Genomic DNA, 19,270 nt, shown 5'->3' on the forward strand with positions numbered 1-19,270 from the left:
CCCCGACAAGGGGGCCAGTTAACCTTCCCTTTGGTCCGGATCCTGTTGGTGCCGTCCGCTGCTGGTGGGACCACAGTGGGGATAATCGGCCTGGGCCTTTGCTGCGGCACAGCACACACAGTTGGCGGTGCTGGGTTGCTGCCTCAAGGCCGTGGCCCATGCAGCGTCTCTGCCGACAGGCGCGGTGCCTGGAGGGTGCTGCTGAACTGGGGACTCCCGAGTCGTTGGCCACTCCCCACGCCCTCCTCCCCAGGGATTTCCCAGCGGCTGGGTGGCTCTGCGAGGTTCCGCATGGCCCAAATGGCCGCGGAGTGAAAAATGCCTAGAGCAGTGCTTAATTTGTGCAGGTGCTTTCTGGTGCTTAGCACCGGCACTTGTTTATCAGGGCTGGGTCTAGACATGAGTGGCAACTTACATTAATGACTGCAGGGCACAAGGTGTGTCCGAAAATACATTCTGTCTCCACTCTCCCCATAATAAATACATGCCTGCCCTTCAATCAGTAGTGGCGGTGGGTGGGCCACTGATTGGGCTGGATTATGTTCTGACTGTGGGTCTGCTCTGTGGCAGCCAAGGCAGTGTGCGTAACTTTTTTTTAAATTCCACGCCCCGTCCGGTCAGCCAGCCTTATCGTCATTCATGAGGGCGAGGCACACATTCATGAGTCATGACGCATGCACTGGCAGTTGAGCACGACAGGGCTATTATCTGAAGCAGTCTGTTGTGCAGTGTGCAGCAGCAGGCCTCTAAAGGCATTCACCGTAACTGTAACACCGTAAGTAATCAACCAACACTGCTTTTTTAGGTCTCGGCTCGAAGGCTGCGCTTGCGCAGTCTCGATCCGAGATTTAATGACTTGGAGAAGAGGGGCTTGAACCCGCCCCTCTTCTCCCCTGTTCTCCATTGGCTGGCCTCTTCAATGCTGGCCAGCCATTGGAGAAGAGGTCCCGTCACTCCGATCATGCCCCGTCCTTTTCGGATCGGGGGGGCGTGTTTTTTGCAGAAAGTCTAATTATCTCCTCCAGCCAATGGCTGGAGGAGATAACAGCAAAACACGCCCCCGAATCCGAAAAGGACGCTGCGTTTCTCCGAGGCATTTCTGCTCTGCCTCGGAGAAAGGCGGTGGTGTGCTTGCCTTTTGCTCTGCCTTGTTAAAGCTCCTGTTGCTGTTTGCTTTTTCCTTTGGGCTCGGGAGGGCGGGACAGAGCAGTTACTATGCCACGCCCCACGCTGCTTCCAGCGGCCCGACCTCCGCTCGTCGCCGTGTTTACAACTGCGACACCCGTGACTAGAAACACACGCCTTTACAGCAAACTCATTAGCTGGGATGGGGATCCTATGTCGTCACTAGATTCCCATCATGCCCCGGGCTGTATCGCAGGCGCACTGAGACAAAACTCCAAAGGCTTCGGCGAGTGCAGACAAGCAAGATGGCGGGCTCCTCTGATCCCCTGGAGGAGATGCTCTTCTCCGAGGTGGACGAAAAAGCCATCGGCGACTTAGTGGGTTCTCTGGAATCGCAGCTGACTGGACACGGGCCTGGTGCAGCGGGGGGTGGAACTTGGGCTTCTCGGGGGCTGAGCACTGCTCAGCAGCAGCACAGAACTGGTGGCTCAGTGCTCAGTAGAGGAGCGACTGTAAGCGGCGGCAAGAGCCAGCTTCTCTCTACTGTCAGTGCTCAGCCTGTTGCAGGTGCGCATGTGAACAGTCAGGGCAGGCAGCAGCAGCCGTCGCATGGAGCACCCCATGTCACAACATCGATGGCTCCCCATGCCAGTGTATCACTAATGAGCCCGTCTGTCCCAACCACAGCGCTAAGAAGTTCCACATTACCAGCAGCCACTTTGCCACCGGTGAGCCCTTCTGCCCCTGCAATAAAAACGAACTCCGCGCCCCTTCCTTCTTTATCTACACCTATCAGGAGCTCGACTCTGCCTGCTGCTAACAGTCACCTCCACCAGCCTACTCAGCACAGCTCCGCGTCGCATACGTATCCTGCAGGGGCAGTCGGCAGCGCAAGCAGCAGTAGTTCAAACATGACTATTCTATGCAGTCCCAAAAGTGCATCTCCCGCCGCTCATCAAAGTCCGCTTCAAGCCAACTTGATGTATGGCGCCAACCAGTCCTCTGTCCATTTTCAAAGACCTCAAGCTCACATAGCAGCCATTACACAAAATGGGCATTGTAGCTCAGTTGACCCTCTATTTATGCAGAATGTGGACTGTGCAAGGCGCACTTACGCACCAACGTCAGTAACACATGTTGTCAACCACCAGATTCCATCTATAACTCACTGTAAACTGGACTCGCAAATGCAGCCTAAAACATCAGTTGTGCAACTTCACCATGCTGCAGGAGCCTCGCCTTGCAAACCCTCAACGTCTCTTCCAATGATGATGCCTCCCACAAGTATAACGCACAATACTCCATGTTCTGCCTCTGTAGTGTCCAACAACGACACCCTGCGCACCAGTATTACACCGTCACCCCTTGGGTTGGGTGTTCCATGTTCTGCTGCAGGTGGCATGCAGCAGAGCACAGTTGCACATGTCATGTCCAACCCATCACTGTCGCCATCACTGAGCCATGCGATGGCGACTCCACCGAGAATAGTTTCCCCACAGCTCATTATGCAGCCTCCTCAACAAAGCACAATCCAGTTGCCTCCAGGTCTTTCTATACCACCTGGTAAGTGAAATTGTAATAATTGCAGCCTTCTCAAGTTTTTAATTTGGACACACCATTCTGTATTCCATGTTTGTATTGATGATACCTATACATGAATCATAGTTATGGAAAAACTTTCTAGACTTTTCACATATTGTGAAACTAAGCATAGCTAAGAATAGATGATTAAATCCTCAGTGATTTCAGAATTTAAGGACCATGGTGAGATCCTAAAGAAAAAATCATCTAAAGGATTAAGTGTTTATAGTTGTTTTGTTTTTGTTTCATGTAAAAATATCTGTTGGACTTGTGAATTTGTTTTGATGGACTCAAGTGAGATCCAAACCTTGTATTTTTTGATTGAAACATAACAGGCTCATTGTGAGATCACCTCAACAAAGCATAATTCAGTTGCCTCCAGGTCTTACTATTATACCACATGGTAGGGAAAATTGTAATCCATGGAGCCTTCTTGCCTTTTCAATTTGGGTACACCATTCTGCATTCCAGGAATACAGAGTGGTGTGTGATACCACCCCATTGGTTAAAAAAATGGTGAAGATAAGATCAACTATGGAGGAGTGGGAAATTGTCTAGAAAATGTGTGATTACTACATTTCCTTTCCTATATTTCACACCTACACTGACTGGTGATCACAATATGAGATGAGGGAGGCTGACTGTATTTAGGGAATTTACGTCTTTTGAGCATTAAAAAGAAAAAAATGGAGATGACAAAAGTCCCGTCTTCGGAATATATATTCCTTGCTGGCAGGTGCGGTGCGTCCATTGGGTCGTGGGGGCGTAGCCCCCCCGCCCGCGCGCACCCGCCAGTAGCTTGCCTCTCTCGCGATGCCCCGCCCGTAGCTCCCTCGCGATGCCGAGGGTGGGGAGAACTCAACTGACAATGCATGTCAGTCAGCATGACGTCGGACCGTGGGCGGTCCGGCGTCATTGTTGACTGACAAGCATTGTCAGACCAGACAGCACTGCAGCACAAGTGCGCATGAGTGGGCATGGTGAGCTAGTTTTTAACCCGTGCCCAGTCATGCGCACTTGTGTTTTCACGGATTTGCGCATGCCCATTAGGAGCCCCTCGGTCTCCTAATGGGCAGGCGGCGGGCGAGGAGTAGGCTGTGCCCTCAGCCAATCCTGGCGCTGCAGCAGCGCCAGGATTGGCTGAGGGGTTGCCACTGCAGTGCTGACGTGACGTGACGACGTGCTGTTCAACTTCCATCCAGTTTGAAGAGGCGCCAACGCGGACCAGGAGCAGAGGCGGTCAGCGGTAAGACTAGAGGGGCTGTAGGCGCCAACGGACGGACCCGAGGTGGCGCGGACATGCTGAGGACCTCAGGTAGGATTTTTAATAAATGTATTTTAACACTCCCCACCCCGCGCGACACCCCCCGCGACTTCCCCCCGCGCGACTCCCCCCCCCCCAGCCGCGACTGCAACCTGTGCTTGATCCGCAGGTACAAGGTTTAAATGTTTGTGCTAATGCGGGGATGTCTGCAACTGTTCTCTCGAATCCTGTTTTTCCTTGGAGTCAAGAATACAGGACACCAGCTGGGTCATGTGAAAAGTAAAAGAAAAGTTTAAAGATTTTGTAGTGTATTAACTTGTATGTTAGCATGCAGTTTTTTCTTTTTCTGTTACTTTAAGGAGGAAGGTGATGTTGAACATGCAACGTACGAAGGCAATGTATGTTGAAGCATTATGATGTGTGTTGTTTACATTCAATATAACCTCATGTGCAGAGAACGGCGAGGAGGATCACATAAGTACTAGTCAGTTACTGTGGGATCCTGGCTGGCCGGTCGCAGCACATCGTGGGTATTCTTTACTTTGAAATAAATCCTTTTGAAGTTTTCTACGGGATGCATTCATGACGGACAGGTGCATGCAGAGTGCAGGGGCATTCCCCGAGGTGGCTTGGATTCCTCTCAGTGCACAGTGCGTGTGTGTACATTAACGGATTCATGACGGACAGCTGCATGCACATTTCAGGGGTCGTTTCCCCGGGTCGCGTGGTTTCCGGTCCGGGCCCTGTTTGTGTACAGTGACTTGTGCATGCGGAGTGCAGCGGCTTTCCCTGAGGTGGCTTGGTTTCCCGTCAGTGCACAGAGTGTATGCAGTGACGGTCCGGATGCATGCACGGTGCGTGGCTCGCTCCCCTGCACATTTTACGCCCCACCACTTTCAAATGTCACCAGCCGCGACTGCTTGCTGGAGAGACTTGAAGAAATGGCCTTGTATATCAAGATGAGAGAGGGCGGTGGGAGAACCAACATCATTATTATAGACAGCTGTACCGAAAGTATCAATACATGTGCTGAATCAAGAACATTTGCATAAAGTTATGTTTAATTGGCTCTATATGCCCGAAAACTGAAAACCATGTTCCGGAAATCTAGTGAATGATGTTGGCGACAGTGTTGGAAAGGCTTTGCATCACCCGTCAGTGTCAGCCACGTTTAAGCAGGACATCTGTCCCTTTCTTGCACTCAGGTGTCTAAGGGTGATGCGAGACCCGTAACCTGTCTAAGCAATTGAAACTGTTTAAGTACTTAAATGACAGGTTCCATAGGAGGCCACAATAATCAAATAAAAACATTTGAAAAGACAGTCCCTTGCTCCATTTTCACCGCTGCTTTGACTTTCATTGGTTGTGTGTTATGGTACAGCTGTTCCCACATTTGTACTTTGCTGCATCTTAAGTGTCGCACTACTTCCACAGCGCGTTTGTTTGGTCACCGTGCTGTTGTCTTTTCTTGGACTGCATATGCTCCTGTCTTTCCACCTGAAGCATCTGTCCTTCAGTTTTTAAACTGTAATACCTAAAGGATTCAGTGTTGTCAACATTCTGTCTTTGGATGTACCTCACTATTGCTTACTTACCACCAGTATGGTTTGAAACTCAATTGAAGAGAGCGTTTTAATGATTATCAATTAATTTGCACATTTAAACAGTGTATGTATTATTTAAGTTAGCCATTGAGAAGGGTTCTTTTCCAGAGTAAGGATGAATTGTATTACTTTTTCCCTTGAAGAAGGGTTGCCCGAAATGCATTGTGTTGAATTTGTGAAGACTGAAATGGAAGTATTTGTCACATTGAAAGCTATTTATTGCTACATTAATAAGAAGGACTAAGATTATTTCTGAAGAACATTTATTGTGACCATAATTAAATGGATTTGCCCTGATTGAGACAAACTTTGCTTCTCACGTTAATTTGAGTGTGTGCATAACCATTGATTGCTTTGACATCTGGCCCAGAAAAGGCTTGTTGGGGTAGCACGCCTTATATTGTTATTTTCTACACAAAACTTACTGAGTTCACTCGCATGGTGTAGTACAGGTTCTTAAGTTTCTGGTTGTTTATCAGCCATGGTGTCTCAGTGATACTCATTTTACATGCCCAACATTTAGGCCATGAGGAGATTTGCTTTCCTTAGCTGGTACACAATAAACGCTGGAGAATATCTTTGTGTCTCGGCTGGCTAGTTTATAATCGGCCAGAATAGAGAAAACAGTGCCCAAGATATCCTCTTTCCGTCCTTTTCCAGTTCCCCATACTGAGTGTTACCTGTTTTTGGTGACATCGGACAATGAGCAAACTTGAGGCAATCAGAGACTTCACTTTCTGATATTGTGGAAATATGGATTTTTCTGGTCAGTTATGTCCCCTATCTTGGACCCCAACGGTTCTATGTGCATATCACAAGTACATGTATGTTTCCTCCAGTTCCAGTTATGAAGACGCAAATACATGTGCGTCCAACGTCAACATGTCCTCTGTCAGATCCGCCATGAATAGGCCGGATATTCCATTCCTAAATATGAAAGGCCACCAGCTTTATATGGTTCACTTATGCCATTTTACAGTCCAGGCAAGTAGGCCCTGATTCTGTCATCAAAACTCTTCTTGCCTTCTGCCTCTGAAAGCTCCAGTCTGAGCCTGCATCTGTGACCATGAACTTTGTCTCATTCTCTGCGCGGCTCACGAAGCCTGACATCAGCCTATTCTCTGCCAAGAACTGTATTTCACCTTCGAATTATCTGCTTCCCCCTCAGCCGATGCATTCCTGCCTAGTAGCTTAAGTAAACATTCTTCCAGTCACCGAGCAAAAGGCCCGGCTTCTCTGCCCTTATGCAAGTAATTCATAGCCCTGTTACCATGGAATATTCCTACCCCCTCGCATTCAGTGTAGACACTTAGACGCTTGTACACGCACGCACAGTCAGTATAGAATAGATTCTGTCCGAGAGTCCTTCTTTCTTGGATAACATAGTTCTTTAAACATAGGATGTTAGATATGATTTGGGATTAGGTTGACTTGACCCCCCAGACTTTTTGTCTCCACATGTAGAGTTAAATGTCAAGTCCCCTTCACCCCCTAGTTACACGTCAATTACACGTCATACTGCTGCGCGCGCATCTATGCCAAGTATTATCTTATAGATCCACCTATACATGACATCACAACCAATTATGTTCCTTTTTACTCTTTATTACACCCATTTCTGGTTACGCAGACAAATTGTCATTTTCCTTATCAATGGTTACGCCTACTGCATTCGCTTCATTGTAATGTATGCACTATAAAAGTTACTTCTTGTCAATAAAGTATGTACTTCACTTCCTGAACCTCCGGGGTGATGGAACTTGAAGCATCCGATTATAATCGATTATTGGAATAAAGCCTATTCCGAAACTCTAATATCACGGATTCTGCCTCTCATTTTACTGAGCTATTTTATAATGTTTCTGTATCAAATTCAGTCCCGGTAAAGGAATTTTATTTACCACAATATGTTAATAGAAACTTTGGGGAAGTCCCCCCGCCCCCCCACCCACACACAGAAAGCTGGGAAGGAAGTAGTGGTGGCCCACCAGTGGCCCCGTAGGACAGAGAGTATGCTGGTAGGTGAGTTAGGGTAGAGTGGGGCAGTTGATTGAAGTAGGAACATCATTGTGAACACCATCGTGGTGCTAACCTCAGTGGCCAAGATCGTGGATGTGGGTCAGCTTTCTGGGTGCGTCTTGCCAACTAGAGCCAGGATGGCGTAAGCAGTCTCAGTAAATGGAAAGGGGGAGCTGGACTCCCCTATACCTACTGATGATAGAGGGCCCCATATACATAATTGGTTGAGAGCAAACCTTTGCACAAGCTGCGCATCGACCTACATAAATCTGAAGTAAACGTCCTCATCGGATCTCTGATACAGCAAAGTATCAATGGGCCACAGAAATAAGAGTGGGGAGTTAGAAGAATTCGTAAATCTTTAGCAAGGGACATAAAGCAGGTCAGTTGCTTGTAAATATAATGAGCAAACAAGGCATGAGTGGCATTTCTAAATGAACAGCGAAATGTTGGCCATTCTTAGGCTATTTGTCTGTGTGGCAGAGAAATTTATGCAGGTCCTCTTGGACAAAATGGGAGCTCTTGAAAACACAATAAATGCAATTGTGGGAGTCCAGCGAAATTTCATGGTGCTCCAAGGGCTCGTTGCTGCAACTGTGTACAAGTGAGAGTAAGGTAGAGGTATCCAGGAAGCCCCCTATCAATTTTGAAATACCCCAGGGCTTTGTCCCGTCTGCCATAATCTTCACCCTCCACATGACACCATTGTGAACCTACTCACTAACAGCCAACATCAAAATTCACCAATTTGTTGAAAGCACACCACTCTACATAAATTAATCCTCTGCTGTCAACATCGATTAACTTAAGCTCTACCTCTTTCTCATTCAGATCTGGATTTTACTCACCTACTTTAAGCTCATCCTCACCAAGACTCAATTTCTCCATATTTGCCAACAGCAACAAACATCATCTAGTCCAAACCTGGCTCATCGACATAATTCTCGCTATGAGAGAGTTGGTGTTGTTTGAAAGTTGTGTCTAATATATCTTTAACATGCAGCTGCAACCAATGCCAGTTCACTTGGATTCAGCGTCCACACTGACCTGTCCATCAGTGAACAAAGTCCCAAGAAGACAAAGATTATATAGTACCAGCTCTCCCTCTTGAAAATAGTGAATCCTTACCACCATTGACAGTGTTTTCAAAAGTGCTGTCCAAGCCCTACTGCTCTCTCGTCCTTTTTTAGGTCTCGCCTGAGCCAGCGCGCATGCGTTGCTCTGCGAGACTTTAAGTAAGGGCTTTTTAACTTTAAACACACGCTCGTGCGTGTGCTTTATTTTTTAATCAAACCTATTGGCCTTTGCGTGCGTCTTTCTAAGAAAGATGCAATGCAAAAACAACAGTTGATGGACAGAATGCAGAACAATGTCATACATTCACCCCAGTACAGAGATCTGGGCCTAAATCCATAGTTTTTTTGCTCACCATGCCGTTCCAGTTTGAACCCAGCCATATGCAAATCAGTCTTGACCCTGTGCCTCATGGGAACAGTCCAGCCCGAACTGCCAAGCCAGGTCCTCCCTGGACTGGAAACAAGCATCCTAGGACCGGTTTCGGAGTTTCACCCCTCTTCAGCCAGGATAGCTTGATTCCAGTGGCATGGAGAGCACGGGGCCCACGTCTGGGCATCCCCTTCCCACTCGGGGTGACAAATGCAAAAACAACAGTTGATGGAAAGAATGCAAAACAATGTCCTACATTCACCCCAGTACAGAGACTTGGGCCTAACTGTTGTTTTTGCAATTCTAAGAAAGACAGCACGCAATTGGCCAAAGGCGGGTGCATGGCCTGCCTACTCTCTGCCTTGGCCTAGGGTCCGCAGGGGTGACAGCAGTGCCATCTGTAACCAGTTATCTTAATTGGACACAGATGGCGGTCAGCGCTGGTCGCGTTGGGTTGTCCTGTGTTATTAGCGCGTTCGCGGTCGCCCCGCTGCCCTGCTTGTTCGTTTTATTATTGTCTTTACGGGAAAGAAACCACCAGGGCTACTTGAGAAACTTCAGGGCAGATGAGCACTGAGGGGTGTGACTGGCAGTGGGCCTGAATACTTAAAACCAAGCGCCCCTTATGCCTCCTGCCTCATCACATATACAAGCATTTACAATGCAATGGTCTCGGCATTGGTAAAGTTAGAGCTATTGGCATTACTCATGACATTATTTTTGTTTATGTTTTTGTTTTTAAAACATTTAAAGAAACGGCATTGTTATTTACAATGTCAATAGCTTAATCACTCTCAAATGCGAGACCTATTGCATTTGCACCCACACACAGAGCCACCTACACACACACTGATTAAGCTATTGACATTGTAAACAACAATGCCGTTTCTCTACATGTTTTAAAAACAAAAACATAAACAAAAATAATGTCATGAGCAATGCCAATAGCTCTAACTTTAACAATGCCGAGACCGTTGCATTGTAAATGCTTGTCTTGAGCGTGGTTGCAGTGTAAACTTGGTATGAATGAGCAAGCAATAATCAATCTTATGTAATGACTCCTCCGAGTCCGACTCCGAGCTATCATGGCACTTTCGCCGGCACCGTGTGCAATCCCGGAAAGCAAAAGGGTTAGAAACTGCAACGAAAATACTTTGCATGCAATTAATTATGAGATTCAAGGTTCCCTATGTGTTAGCACTTGATCCGAAGTCCATATATTGTCCCAGTACTCTAATATTATTTCTTGAAAGTCACAGATTCTCCCCTTTTAAGAACTCTGAAAACTCAATCAGTAATTTCATCTGAGACCACCCACGGTGGGGGGGGGGGGGCAGAACTAGAGTCAAATTCGAATTTTTGATCATTTCGGTGATGCGTCTTCCGAGCCGATCCCCTTGAATTCTCAATGCCAAGCCTCAAGCACCTGAGGGGCTCCGTATTTATACTTTGGCTCCTGATTGCGGGAGAGCTGGAAGTCCGAGTTTTGAAAGGACAGGTAAGTATATGAAGTCCAGGCTCCACAGTGCCACAGAAAGCAGGCCTGTTAATAAAGGAAGTAACCATAACTGCATTAACATTTCGTAACCCAGTGAGTAACCAACGCTGATTCTTCTTGCGCATAGTCACTGACGTAAATTGTTGTAATTAAACTTTGAGTGTTATGATTATTGGAAATACAGTGCTAAATATTGGGGTATGGTGTGTTCCACTTCAACTCATATCAGGAAGGATTGTCTCCTTATTTTTTAATTAATCATGTTGTTATGAGCTGTTGGATGCAGTTAATATGTTCCAGTTTTTGACAATGAGATGTCGTTAGATTTTGGTGTCCTGAGATCGAGAAAACTGTTGTGAAAATCTTTGAAGCTTTGGTAAGCTGTCTTGATGATGGTCTTACTTTATGGTGGTCTAGACAGTGTATGAACATTATAATTTGGATACATAGTCTAATTTTAGTGGAACCCTGAGATCAGCTGGGCTACATGCTTAGCTGCGTATTGGTGATTTGTTGTGACTGGTTAGTTGAACATTTTCTTTGGCATACATCAATGCATTAAACCCCCTACTACTATGTGGTGATTGCTTGATTTCAGAATGTATTTTGATTGAACTTTTCACCAGAGATAGAGCTGAAATTGGCCAACGTTAGCTGCACTAAAGGTTTAATGTAAAGGGTGATAGAAGACAACATTAGCCTTTTACATCAATAAAGTCACTGTTAGCTGTTTAGAGGCTCAATGGGAAGGGCTGAAACTATATTTTCCTAGCCTAGCAGTTTGATTTCTCTCTACTCTGCCATCAACTGCCACGTCCGTTATGGGCAGTGGAATGCGTCACCATATTAGTAGGTTAGTGATGCTCTTGCCATGTGGCAGTGAGTAAACAAACTACTGCCCTGTCACTGTGGGACTTAGGAGTGCACCTTCCCAAGCATTCATGGAAGTAGGAAGTATGGAGAAGAAATTCAGTATTTTTAGATTCCCTTACAGAGAAGGCAGTGGCTTTCATTTCCCTATATCTAATAGGTTAACAACTGCAGCTTTCTACATGGCATCAAGAGAAACATGAGCGGGATAACATTCTGCACTGCTGTCTATGTAAGAGGTGCAGAAGTGGACTGGCCTACGGAAAATCTGGCAGTGCCTGAAGGGCTGGTCTAACAGATTTGTGAATGGGCTGTTTTTTTATTAGTGTATGAGCCTGTTTTACTGTTTGGTGTGCTGGTTTTTACAGTTGATTTCCTGATATTAAGACAAACACTGCTTACAGCAACCACAAATGTATGTATGCTTGCATACCTTGCAAAACACTTATACAGCATGTCTGTACAAATTCATAACTGCCCTCATTTGCAACTGTGGTCCACATTTTGTTAGCTATCTGGTTTGCTAATGTGGGCCACTTTTAATTTGGTGCCTATTGTATATTCCAATCCAGATCTGAGGTGGTGGCAGTGGAGCAGCAGGAGTTAGAGTTAGGAATAGATTCAGCCACCACCAAAATATATTCAGGTACAATTGTATTCTGTGGTAGAACTTGAAGGACTTTTCAATAGCCCTCAGAAGCTAAAGAATAGTCAAGTGTATTTAGGAGTATTTATTGTCCGTCACACGGAAAACATCTTTGACACTCCAAGACATGTCTTTGGAAAAGTTTTGCATTAACTCTCTTTCTTATCTGGCACTTGACCAGAAATGACCTTATATGGAAATCACAACATCTCCTGTGAGACCAGTGCTCTGAGAGGTGATAATGCAGTAGACATGACAGGCACATGAACCTGTCAAGCTGAGCCTGACGTTGTTGGCCTCTTTTCTGTGCTGCAGTATGTATCTTTTTAAGGCATAATTCTGTCAGGTAACTTCCTGATTTTCTTGTCAGATAGTCAATTTCCTTTTTTTTTTTTTTTTTTTTTTTTATTTAGCCAAAAGTGAAAACAAGAAAGGAAATGGGTTAGAGAACGTATCATGACATCAAGGCAAAAAGAAACAAACATTTGCAGTCTATAACACTTAACACTTAATCCCATTGTAGACAGAGCCACATACGATCTATTCTATTTTGAGCAGAGGGACCCCTAGCTTTGGCTAAAGCAATCTCCATCTCATATACCCCTCTTAGTAGCAGCCAAAACTCTGCAAGCGTTGGAGGTTTTGAGTCTATCCATACTCTAGCAATGCATAACCGACAGCAAGTCATTATAATGGAAAATAAAGAAATAGAAATAAAACCAGAATCCTCCATAATCCCCAAAAGAATCTCTTTCTCAGAGATAATAATGTTACGACCCGACATATTGCATAGCTCCTTAGCAATCAATGACCAAAAGGTAGAGAGTGCTGGGCATGTAATAAACATATGCCTAATATCTGCAGCGTACAATAAACATTTAGGGCAATGAGTTTTAGATGTAGCATTAGAGACCGCCCATTTAGAAATAGTATCGGGCGTGTAATACAAAAGAAATAACATACGATGCTGCTGGAGTTTTAAATTAATAGAGGTAACAGAAGTGTTAATAGTTAACAACGACCTGTACAGATCTGTTGTGGTAATGCTAATACCAAAATGCCGATTTAGTTTTTCTACAGCCTGAACAGCATCATCGGTTACCCCTATAAGTAAATATTTGTAAATTTTCCCTATGCAGCCCCTACCCTTAAATTGTAGAATTACCATTGCAGACTCACCCATTATATTGACGGACAATAAGCCTTCCCCGTTAATAAAAAAATCCCTAATTTGCAGATATTTAAAAAAGGAATAGTGTGGGATCCCAAATTCATCTCTAAGGGAAGAAAAAGATCTGAATCCATCCTGATCATACAATTGCCCTAGCTGAAGTACACCGCGACGGTGCCAGATCTTCCAGGCAGAGTCCCCAAAAAGAACCCCCAAACGGGGATTTTCCCTTAGATAGGTGTTTGCATGCAAATCAGGGATATTGTAAGACTTTGCAATGTCACGCCATATCCAGAAAGCGTGTCTCAATACCTTAAAACGAACACGTTTAAAGTAGTTCGTGTCGAACATCCTAAATAATACAAATTTATACTCTGACCCACAAACTAATTCGTATGCAGGCCACGTTTGAAATATTCCAAAACCTGCCGTCAGGCTCTGTAGCCGGGTAGCAAAAGCAGACCAGAAGTATAATTTAAAGTCAGGAAGACTGAAGCCCCCCTTTTCGTATGGTAATTTGAGAAATTTGATAGCCCGTCTGGCCCTTTTGTACCCCCAAATAAAACTGCCTATGATGCCATCCAATTTTTTAAAAAATGCATGTGGAACCCGTAAAGGAATACTCCTAAACAAATACAAGAATTTTGGAAGGACATTCATCTTAATAATATTACAGCGCCCCCAAATGGTTAAAGGAAGTTGATGCCACTTGCGTAAATCTGAGGCAACTTTCTTCATCAACGGTTCATAATTAAGTTTTACTATTTCTTCCGTATGACTGTTAAGGCAAACACCTAAATATATGGCTTTTTGGGTAACACCCAGCCTAGGTAAGTGTGGGGTATGTTCGATATTAGTTATGGTTTGGGTTTTATTAGTATTAAGTTTATACCCAGAGATTGATCCAAATTGCTGTGCTTCCAGAACAATCTCCCTCATCGCTTGAACCGGTTCTGTTGTAAAGACGGCTATATCGTCCGCATAGGCGGTTACCTTTATATGTACTTCATTGTAAGTAACCGGGATAATGTACTGGTTCCGTAACAGATGACGAATTAACGGTTCAATGTATATTGCGAAAAGCAAAGGTGAAAGAGGACACCCCTGCCGGGTGCCCCTCTGAATAGAAATTAAGTCTGATGTCAGTCCATTAAGCCTAATAACGGCCTGTGAGTTTGTATAGATTTTCTGGATAGCCGAGACAAACTTACGACTGATTCCCACTTCCAGCATTATAGTCCAAAGTGCTCTCCAAGAAACTCGGTCGAAAGCCTTCTCGGCATCCAACATTAACATTGCTACATTACCGCCCAAACATTGGGCAGCGTCAAACACTGCTATAGCTGTGTTAATATGCATTGTAGTGCCCCGCCCGGGGACGAAGCCGTGCTGTTGATCTGACACTATTGACTGTATAAGAGGGGCAAGTCGAGAAGACAAAATTTTAGAGAAGATTTTTGCGTCATGATCAATGAGTGAAATTGGGCGATAAGAGCCTCTCTCGACTGGGGGTTTCCCTTTTTTGAGGAAAACAACTATATTAGTCTGTTTCCAAGATAAGGGGGCGTCTTTGCCATTCAGTATGTCGTTGACAACCTTCATAAAGATCGGGCTCAGGGTTCCTAGGAAGGTTCTATAAAACTCCAAGGGCAGAGCGTCGCCCCCAACAGCCTTTCCTGAGGGTAAAGCCTTAATAGCTTCAAAAATTTCAGATCCATCCACGTCCCTGTCCATTGATAAAGTAGCTAAAGAGTTTACTGCATTCAAGCCACTCTCCTGTAGATAAGCTGCCAACGTTTGTAAATCACATATCGTATCGTCTCTGTAGAGATCTGCATAGAATTGCCTAAATTGCTCCAAGATCTCTACAGGTTGGTGGTAAGTCAGGCCATCCCCCCCAGTAATACACTTGATTTGCGTATAAGCCCTGGAATCCGCCAGCTGATAGGCGAGTACCCGTCCGATCCTTTCCCCATATTCATACTGATGCAGCCTAAATTTGTGATACTGGCTAGCAGCTTTCTCCTTTAACTCTCGAGTGATCTTAGCTCTTGCTATTATAAGCTGTTTATACGTATCAGCTTCCCGAGGGTCTTTATTCATTATGTCTTGGATATGGCGCTGTTCAAGTTCCAAACATGCCCTGCGCCCAGCACATGCGAGCCGCAAACTGATCTGGTTTTGACGGAATAGATACTGTTGGGTAATGCCCCTGATATAAGCCTTAAGGCTATCCCACACCGTAGACCATGCAGCAGAATCGGCATTAAACTCTAGAAAGTCAGTTAATTGTCCTTGCATAAACTGAATATAGTTATCGTTTATAAGCAAACTCTTAGGAAAGGTGAAGCCCCTCGGCGTCCGCTGTGTTGTTGATCCTAGGTGTATTGAGAATAATAAAGGATTATGATCCGATGTGATTTTTTGACAGACCTCAATATTAGAATTTACCAAGCGGGCTTGTTTGACAAACACCATATCTATCCTCGAATATTGACGGTGGGGTTGTGAAAAGTATGTAAAGCCATTAACTAAAGGATAAGACTCCCTCCATAAATCGACCATCTGGTGTATACGCATCAGGTCTTTAATAGCCGCCCTGGTGGATACCATTCTCACCCGACCTGTGGTATTTGAGGAGTCTATCTTCTGATCTAAAACGCAGTTAAAGTCTCCCATGAATATAAGTTCGCCATCCCAACCCAGCAGCTCTGAATTTAAAAACGAAATATCCGCTGGGCAGTCATTGTTCGGACCATAAACCACGCAGATTGTAATTTTATGATTATATGCCATTAATTGAGCGATCACCCAGCGTCCCTTACTATCGCCAAGTGTACGTAATGGTGTGAAATTTGTATTTCGAGCTTGTAAAAGAGCAACGCCACGAATTGAGACAGTCTGAGAGGTGCAAATTATCAGCTAGAATCCCATTTGCTTGAAAAGGTTACGATCCTTAAAAGCCAGGTGAGTCTCGGTAAGACCAATGATCTGTGGTTTGTATGCTTTTAGTTCCTCCGAGACTAATCGACGCTTAGCGAGCGAATTCAAACCAGCTACATTCCAGCACATTGTACGGATTCTAGACATAAATTCCCTATTATTAATCTTAGCCACCGTCCCTCCAAACCCCTATCTTGTCCTACAAAAGGGTTCCTATGTAGACCTTTGACACTCTTTTGGCTGTTTTCATTTTTTTTAACCCCCACCCACCCATCCCACCCCCCCACCCCAAACCTACCTACTCGGGTGACTCCCACCTTGACCAGTGCAATCAAACAGATCAGATCAAACAGTTCCCCACACCAAGATACCTGTGGCCACCCTGTCACCCCCCTGTGCCTACGGAGCGGAATCACCCCCTTCCCTGCTGTCATCAGGACAGCACTATGCCGAAGTGCACCCCCAAGAACCCCCCCCCCCCTGTATCCGACTGAACACTGGCATTTAAACACAAAAGTAAGTGTGTATTACAAAAGCCCCCACCAAAAAAAGTACCGCATATATCATGACTCATGAAGACGAGGTCCAGTAGAAAAAACCCATATGTATAGGCCATAGCAGTTCCCACCTTCATTTCTTCGAAAATTGTTGCCACTTAAGTAAGCTTATTTTAGCCTCCTGTTCGTTAAAGAAAATGTGCGAATGACCATCTTTGATCACTTTAAGGCGGGCAGGATCCTGCAAAAACACTGATGCTCCGACAGCCTTAAATGGGTCCATGAGCTGCCTTAACTGCCACCTTCTGTCCATAGTTTGTCTACACAAATCGGAACGAACAAAAATCGACATGGATTCATATTGTATTGGAGTAGTTGGTCGCGCCTTAAAGAAGATAGCTTGCCTCAATAAAAAATTCCCTATATAAACCAAGATTGGTCGAGGAGATTTTGAGGACCGGGAAGCGCTAACTGAGAGGGTAGCCGGTGCGCTCTTTGTACTTGCGAATCCATGTCCCAATCAGCAAGATCTGTAAATACTTTAGAAAAGAGATTGACAATGAATACCCGGGCGTCGGTACCCTCTTTCCCTTCAGGTACCCCAAAAACCCTCAGGTTCTGACGTCTCTGCCGGTTTTCCAAATCCTCGACTTTAGATTGCATGGACGACATCAGCTGCTCGTGAGTCTTAATTGAGGCGCATGTAGCAACATTAACCTCCTCCACTTCAGCGACCCGTTGTTGAAGATCTGTAACTTCGATGCCAAGATTAGAGACTTTCGTTGCAACCTCTTCCAGAGCATGTTTGATCTCCTGCCTGTCTGTACTAGCCTGTTGAAAATAACGCTGTGTCTCCTCGTGTTGAGCTGCCAGTACTAAGAGTACAGTAGAGAGAGTAGGCTCCGAGGGTACACCACTAGAGTCCTTAGTTGGCCGGGAAACCACCGCCGGACACACGGGTAGCGAGCCCGAAGTAGTTGAAGTGGTTGAGGATGATTGCAGTGCTGCAGCTTCATTCAGCTGATCTTCTTTTTGTTGTGCAGGAGCTGCCAGAGCCCCATCGCCTTCCAGATCTACACCATACATGGGGGACGTTAAGCCATCAGTGTCGCCATTGCTAAGTTGGTCGCCCGTCGGAGAACATAGTGCTACAGAGGTGTCCGGGGTAGCAGGGGCTGAACTAAGTTTCTCAGGCCGTGTTACTGATCCTGTAGACGAATAACCCTGCCCAGCGGGTAAGCCAATATTAGAAAGTCTGGCAACCAGAGATTTCACCTCGCCTTTGGTAGAAACCCATTTACGTAGTGGACTTATTCCTAGATCTTTGTTCGGGGTGTTAGCAGATAATTTTCTAGAGCTTTTACCCCCGATAGTGAGTCCTGCTGCCTGGACCTTCCCCTGCCCGCGACCCCTTCCGCCCCTGCCTCCAACACCATGAGTTTTTACGCTTTTACTTTTATGTATTTTTGACGACTCCAAAGACTCCGTTGGCGGTGAGACTGGATTTTTCGCTCCCTCAGCCGCTCCTGGTGATTCTAAATACTCGGTACCAGCACCAGCACTATCCAAAGCTACGTTGCAGGGTGGGGACAAGCCAGCGTTTTCAACATCTACGCTCCCGGGCAGTGGACACGCGGCAATATGACTATTGTCAATACTTTCAGGGTGGTAAGCAGTACAAGATTCGCCCCTGTCTATAGCCATCCCGCATTCAATAGCGGCGTTTAAAGTCTCGGCAATTGGAAAAGCCGGAGTAGAGACTTCCAAGCCGACAGCTTGAAATAGAACTGAGGCTTGCCCGGATTTCAAAAAGTTCGCTATAGGCTTGCCGAGGTTGCTAGTAGTGCTTATATTTGAGGGAGGGCAACCGGCAGCACCACTATGACCCCCCCTGTCTTCTCTGGGGACCATACAGGGCTGCGTAGTGCAGCGGTGCTTACCGCCATTAGCTCTTCCTCCTCGTTAATCTCCGTGGCGGGCTCATGGGAAGGTTCTTGACCGACCCGGGCTCGCCGAGTGCTTCGAGGGGGGGCCATCCCAGAAGAGTAAGGTGCACGCTGCGCTCCCCTTGGTTGAATCTTCGTGGGTCTGCAGTCGGGCCGCTACCTCGCGCTTCGAGCGCCGAAAACTGTAGCGCTAGCTTGTGTCTGGCGGCACATCGGAGGCAGCTGGAAAAAGTCAGGTGCAGCGAGAAAGAGCCCTAGGCAGCACGTCTCAGCAGCGGGGCCACGTCCGCCATCTTCCGCCACCCCACCTCGCGCTTCGAGCGCCGCAAACTGTAGCGCTAGCTTGTGGCTGGCGGCACGTCAGAGGCAGCTGGAAAACAGCCTCTATATCCTCACGTTTCAGCTTTTTCCCGGATCGTGAATCACGATCACATTCCTGCTGCTTCCTGCTGCTTAGTTCATCGGGTGGAGCAGATTTGCGTGACCATCAGTCGGGTGCAGCGAGAGGGAGCCCTAGGCGGCGCGTCTCAGCAGCGGAACCACGTCCGCCATCTTCCGCTCTCGTTATTATGCCCAGCCAGATAGTCAATTTCCATGCGTCTGTCCTTTATAAGTAAGAGAACAATCATTTTAAGCAAACCACTCTGAATTGAGATATTT

General features: G+C 46.0%; 1 protein-coding gene across 1 annotated transcript; it reads left to right on the plus strand.

Moving 5' to 3' along the window:
* The first annotated feature begins 1,430 nt into the window (after nucleotides 1–1,430).
* LOC146870018 (uncharacterized) lies at nucleotides 1,431–2,696 on the plus strand. The gene has a single exon (XM_085640895.1). It carries the CDS (start codon nucleotides 1,431–1,433, stop codon nucleotides 2,694–2,696), a length of 1,266 nt encoding a protein of 421 aa, XP_085497021.1.
* Nucleotides 2,697–19,270: the final 16,574 nt, after the last annotated feature.

The sequence above is a fragment of the Triturus cristatus genome, chromosome 1_1 (genome assembly GCF_964204655.1).
Source record: "Triturus cristatus chromosome 1_1, aTriCri1.1, whole genome shotgun sequence".
NCBI classification, from domain to species: domain Eukaryota; kingdom Metazoa; phylum Chordata; class Amphibia; order Caudata; family Salamandridae; genus Triturus; species Triturus cristatus.

Bases quoted from the DNA above. Each gene is read 5' to 3' on its own strand.
- LOC146870018 (XM_085640895.1), top strand. From the start codon at position 1,431: ATGGCGGGCTCCTCTGATCCCCTGGAGGAGATGCTCTTCTCCGAGGTG.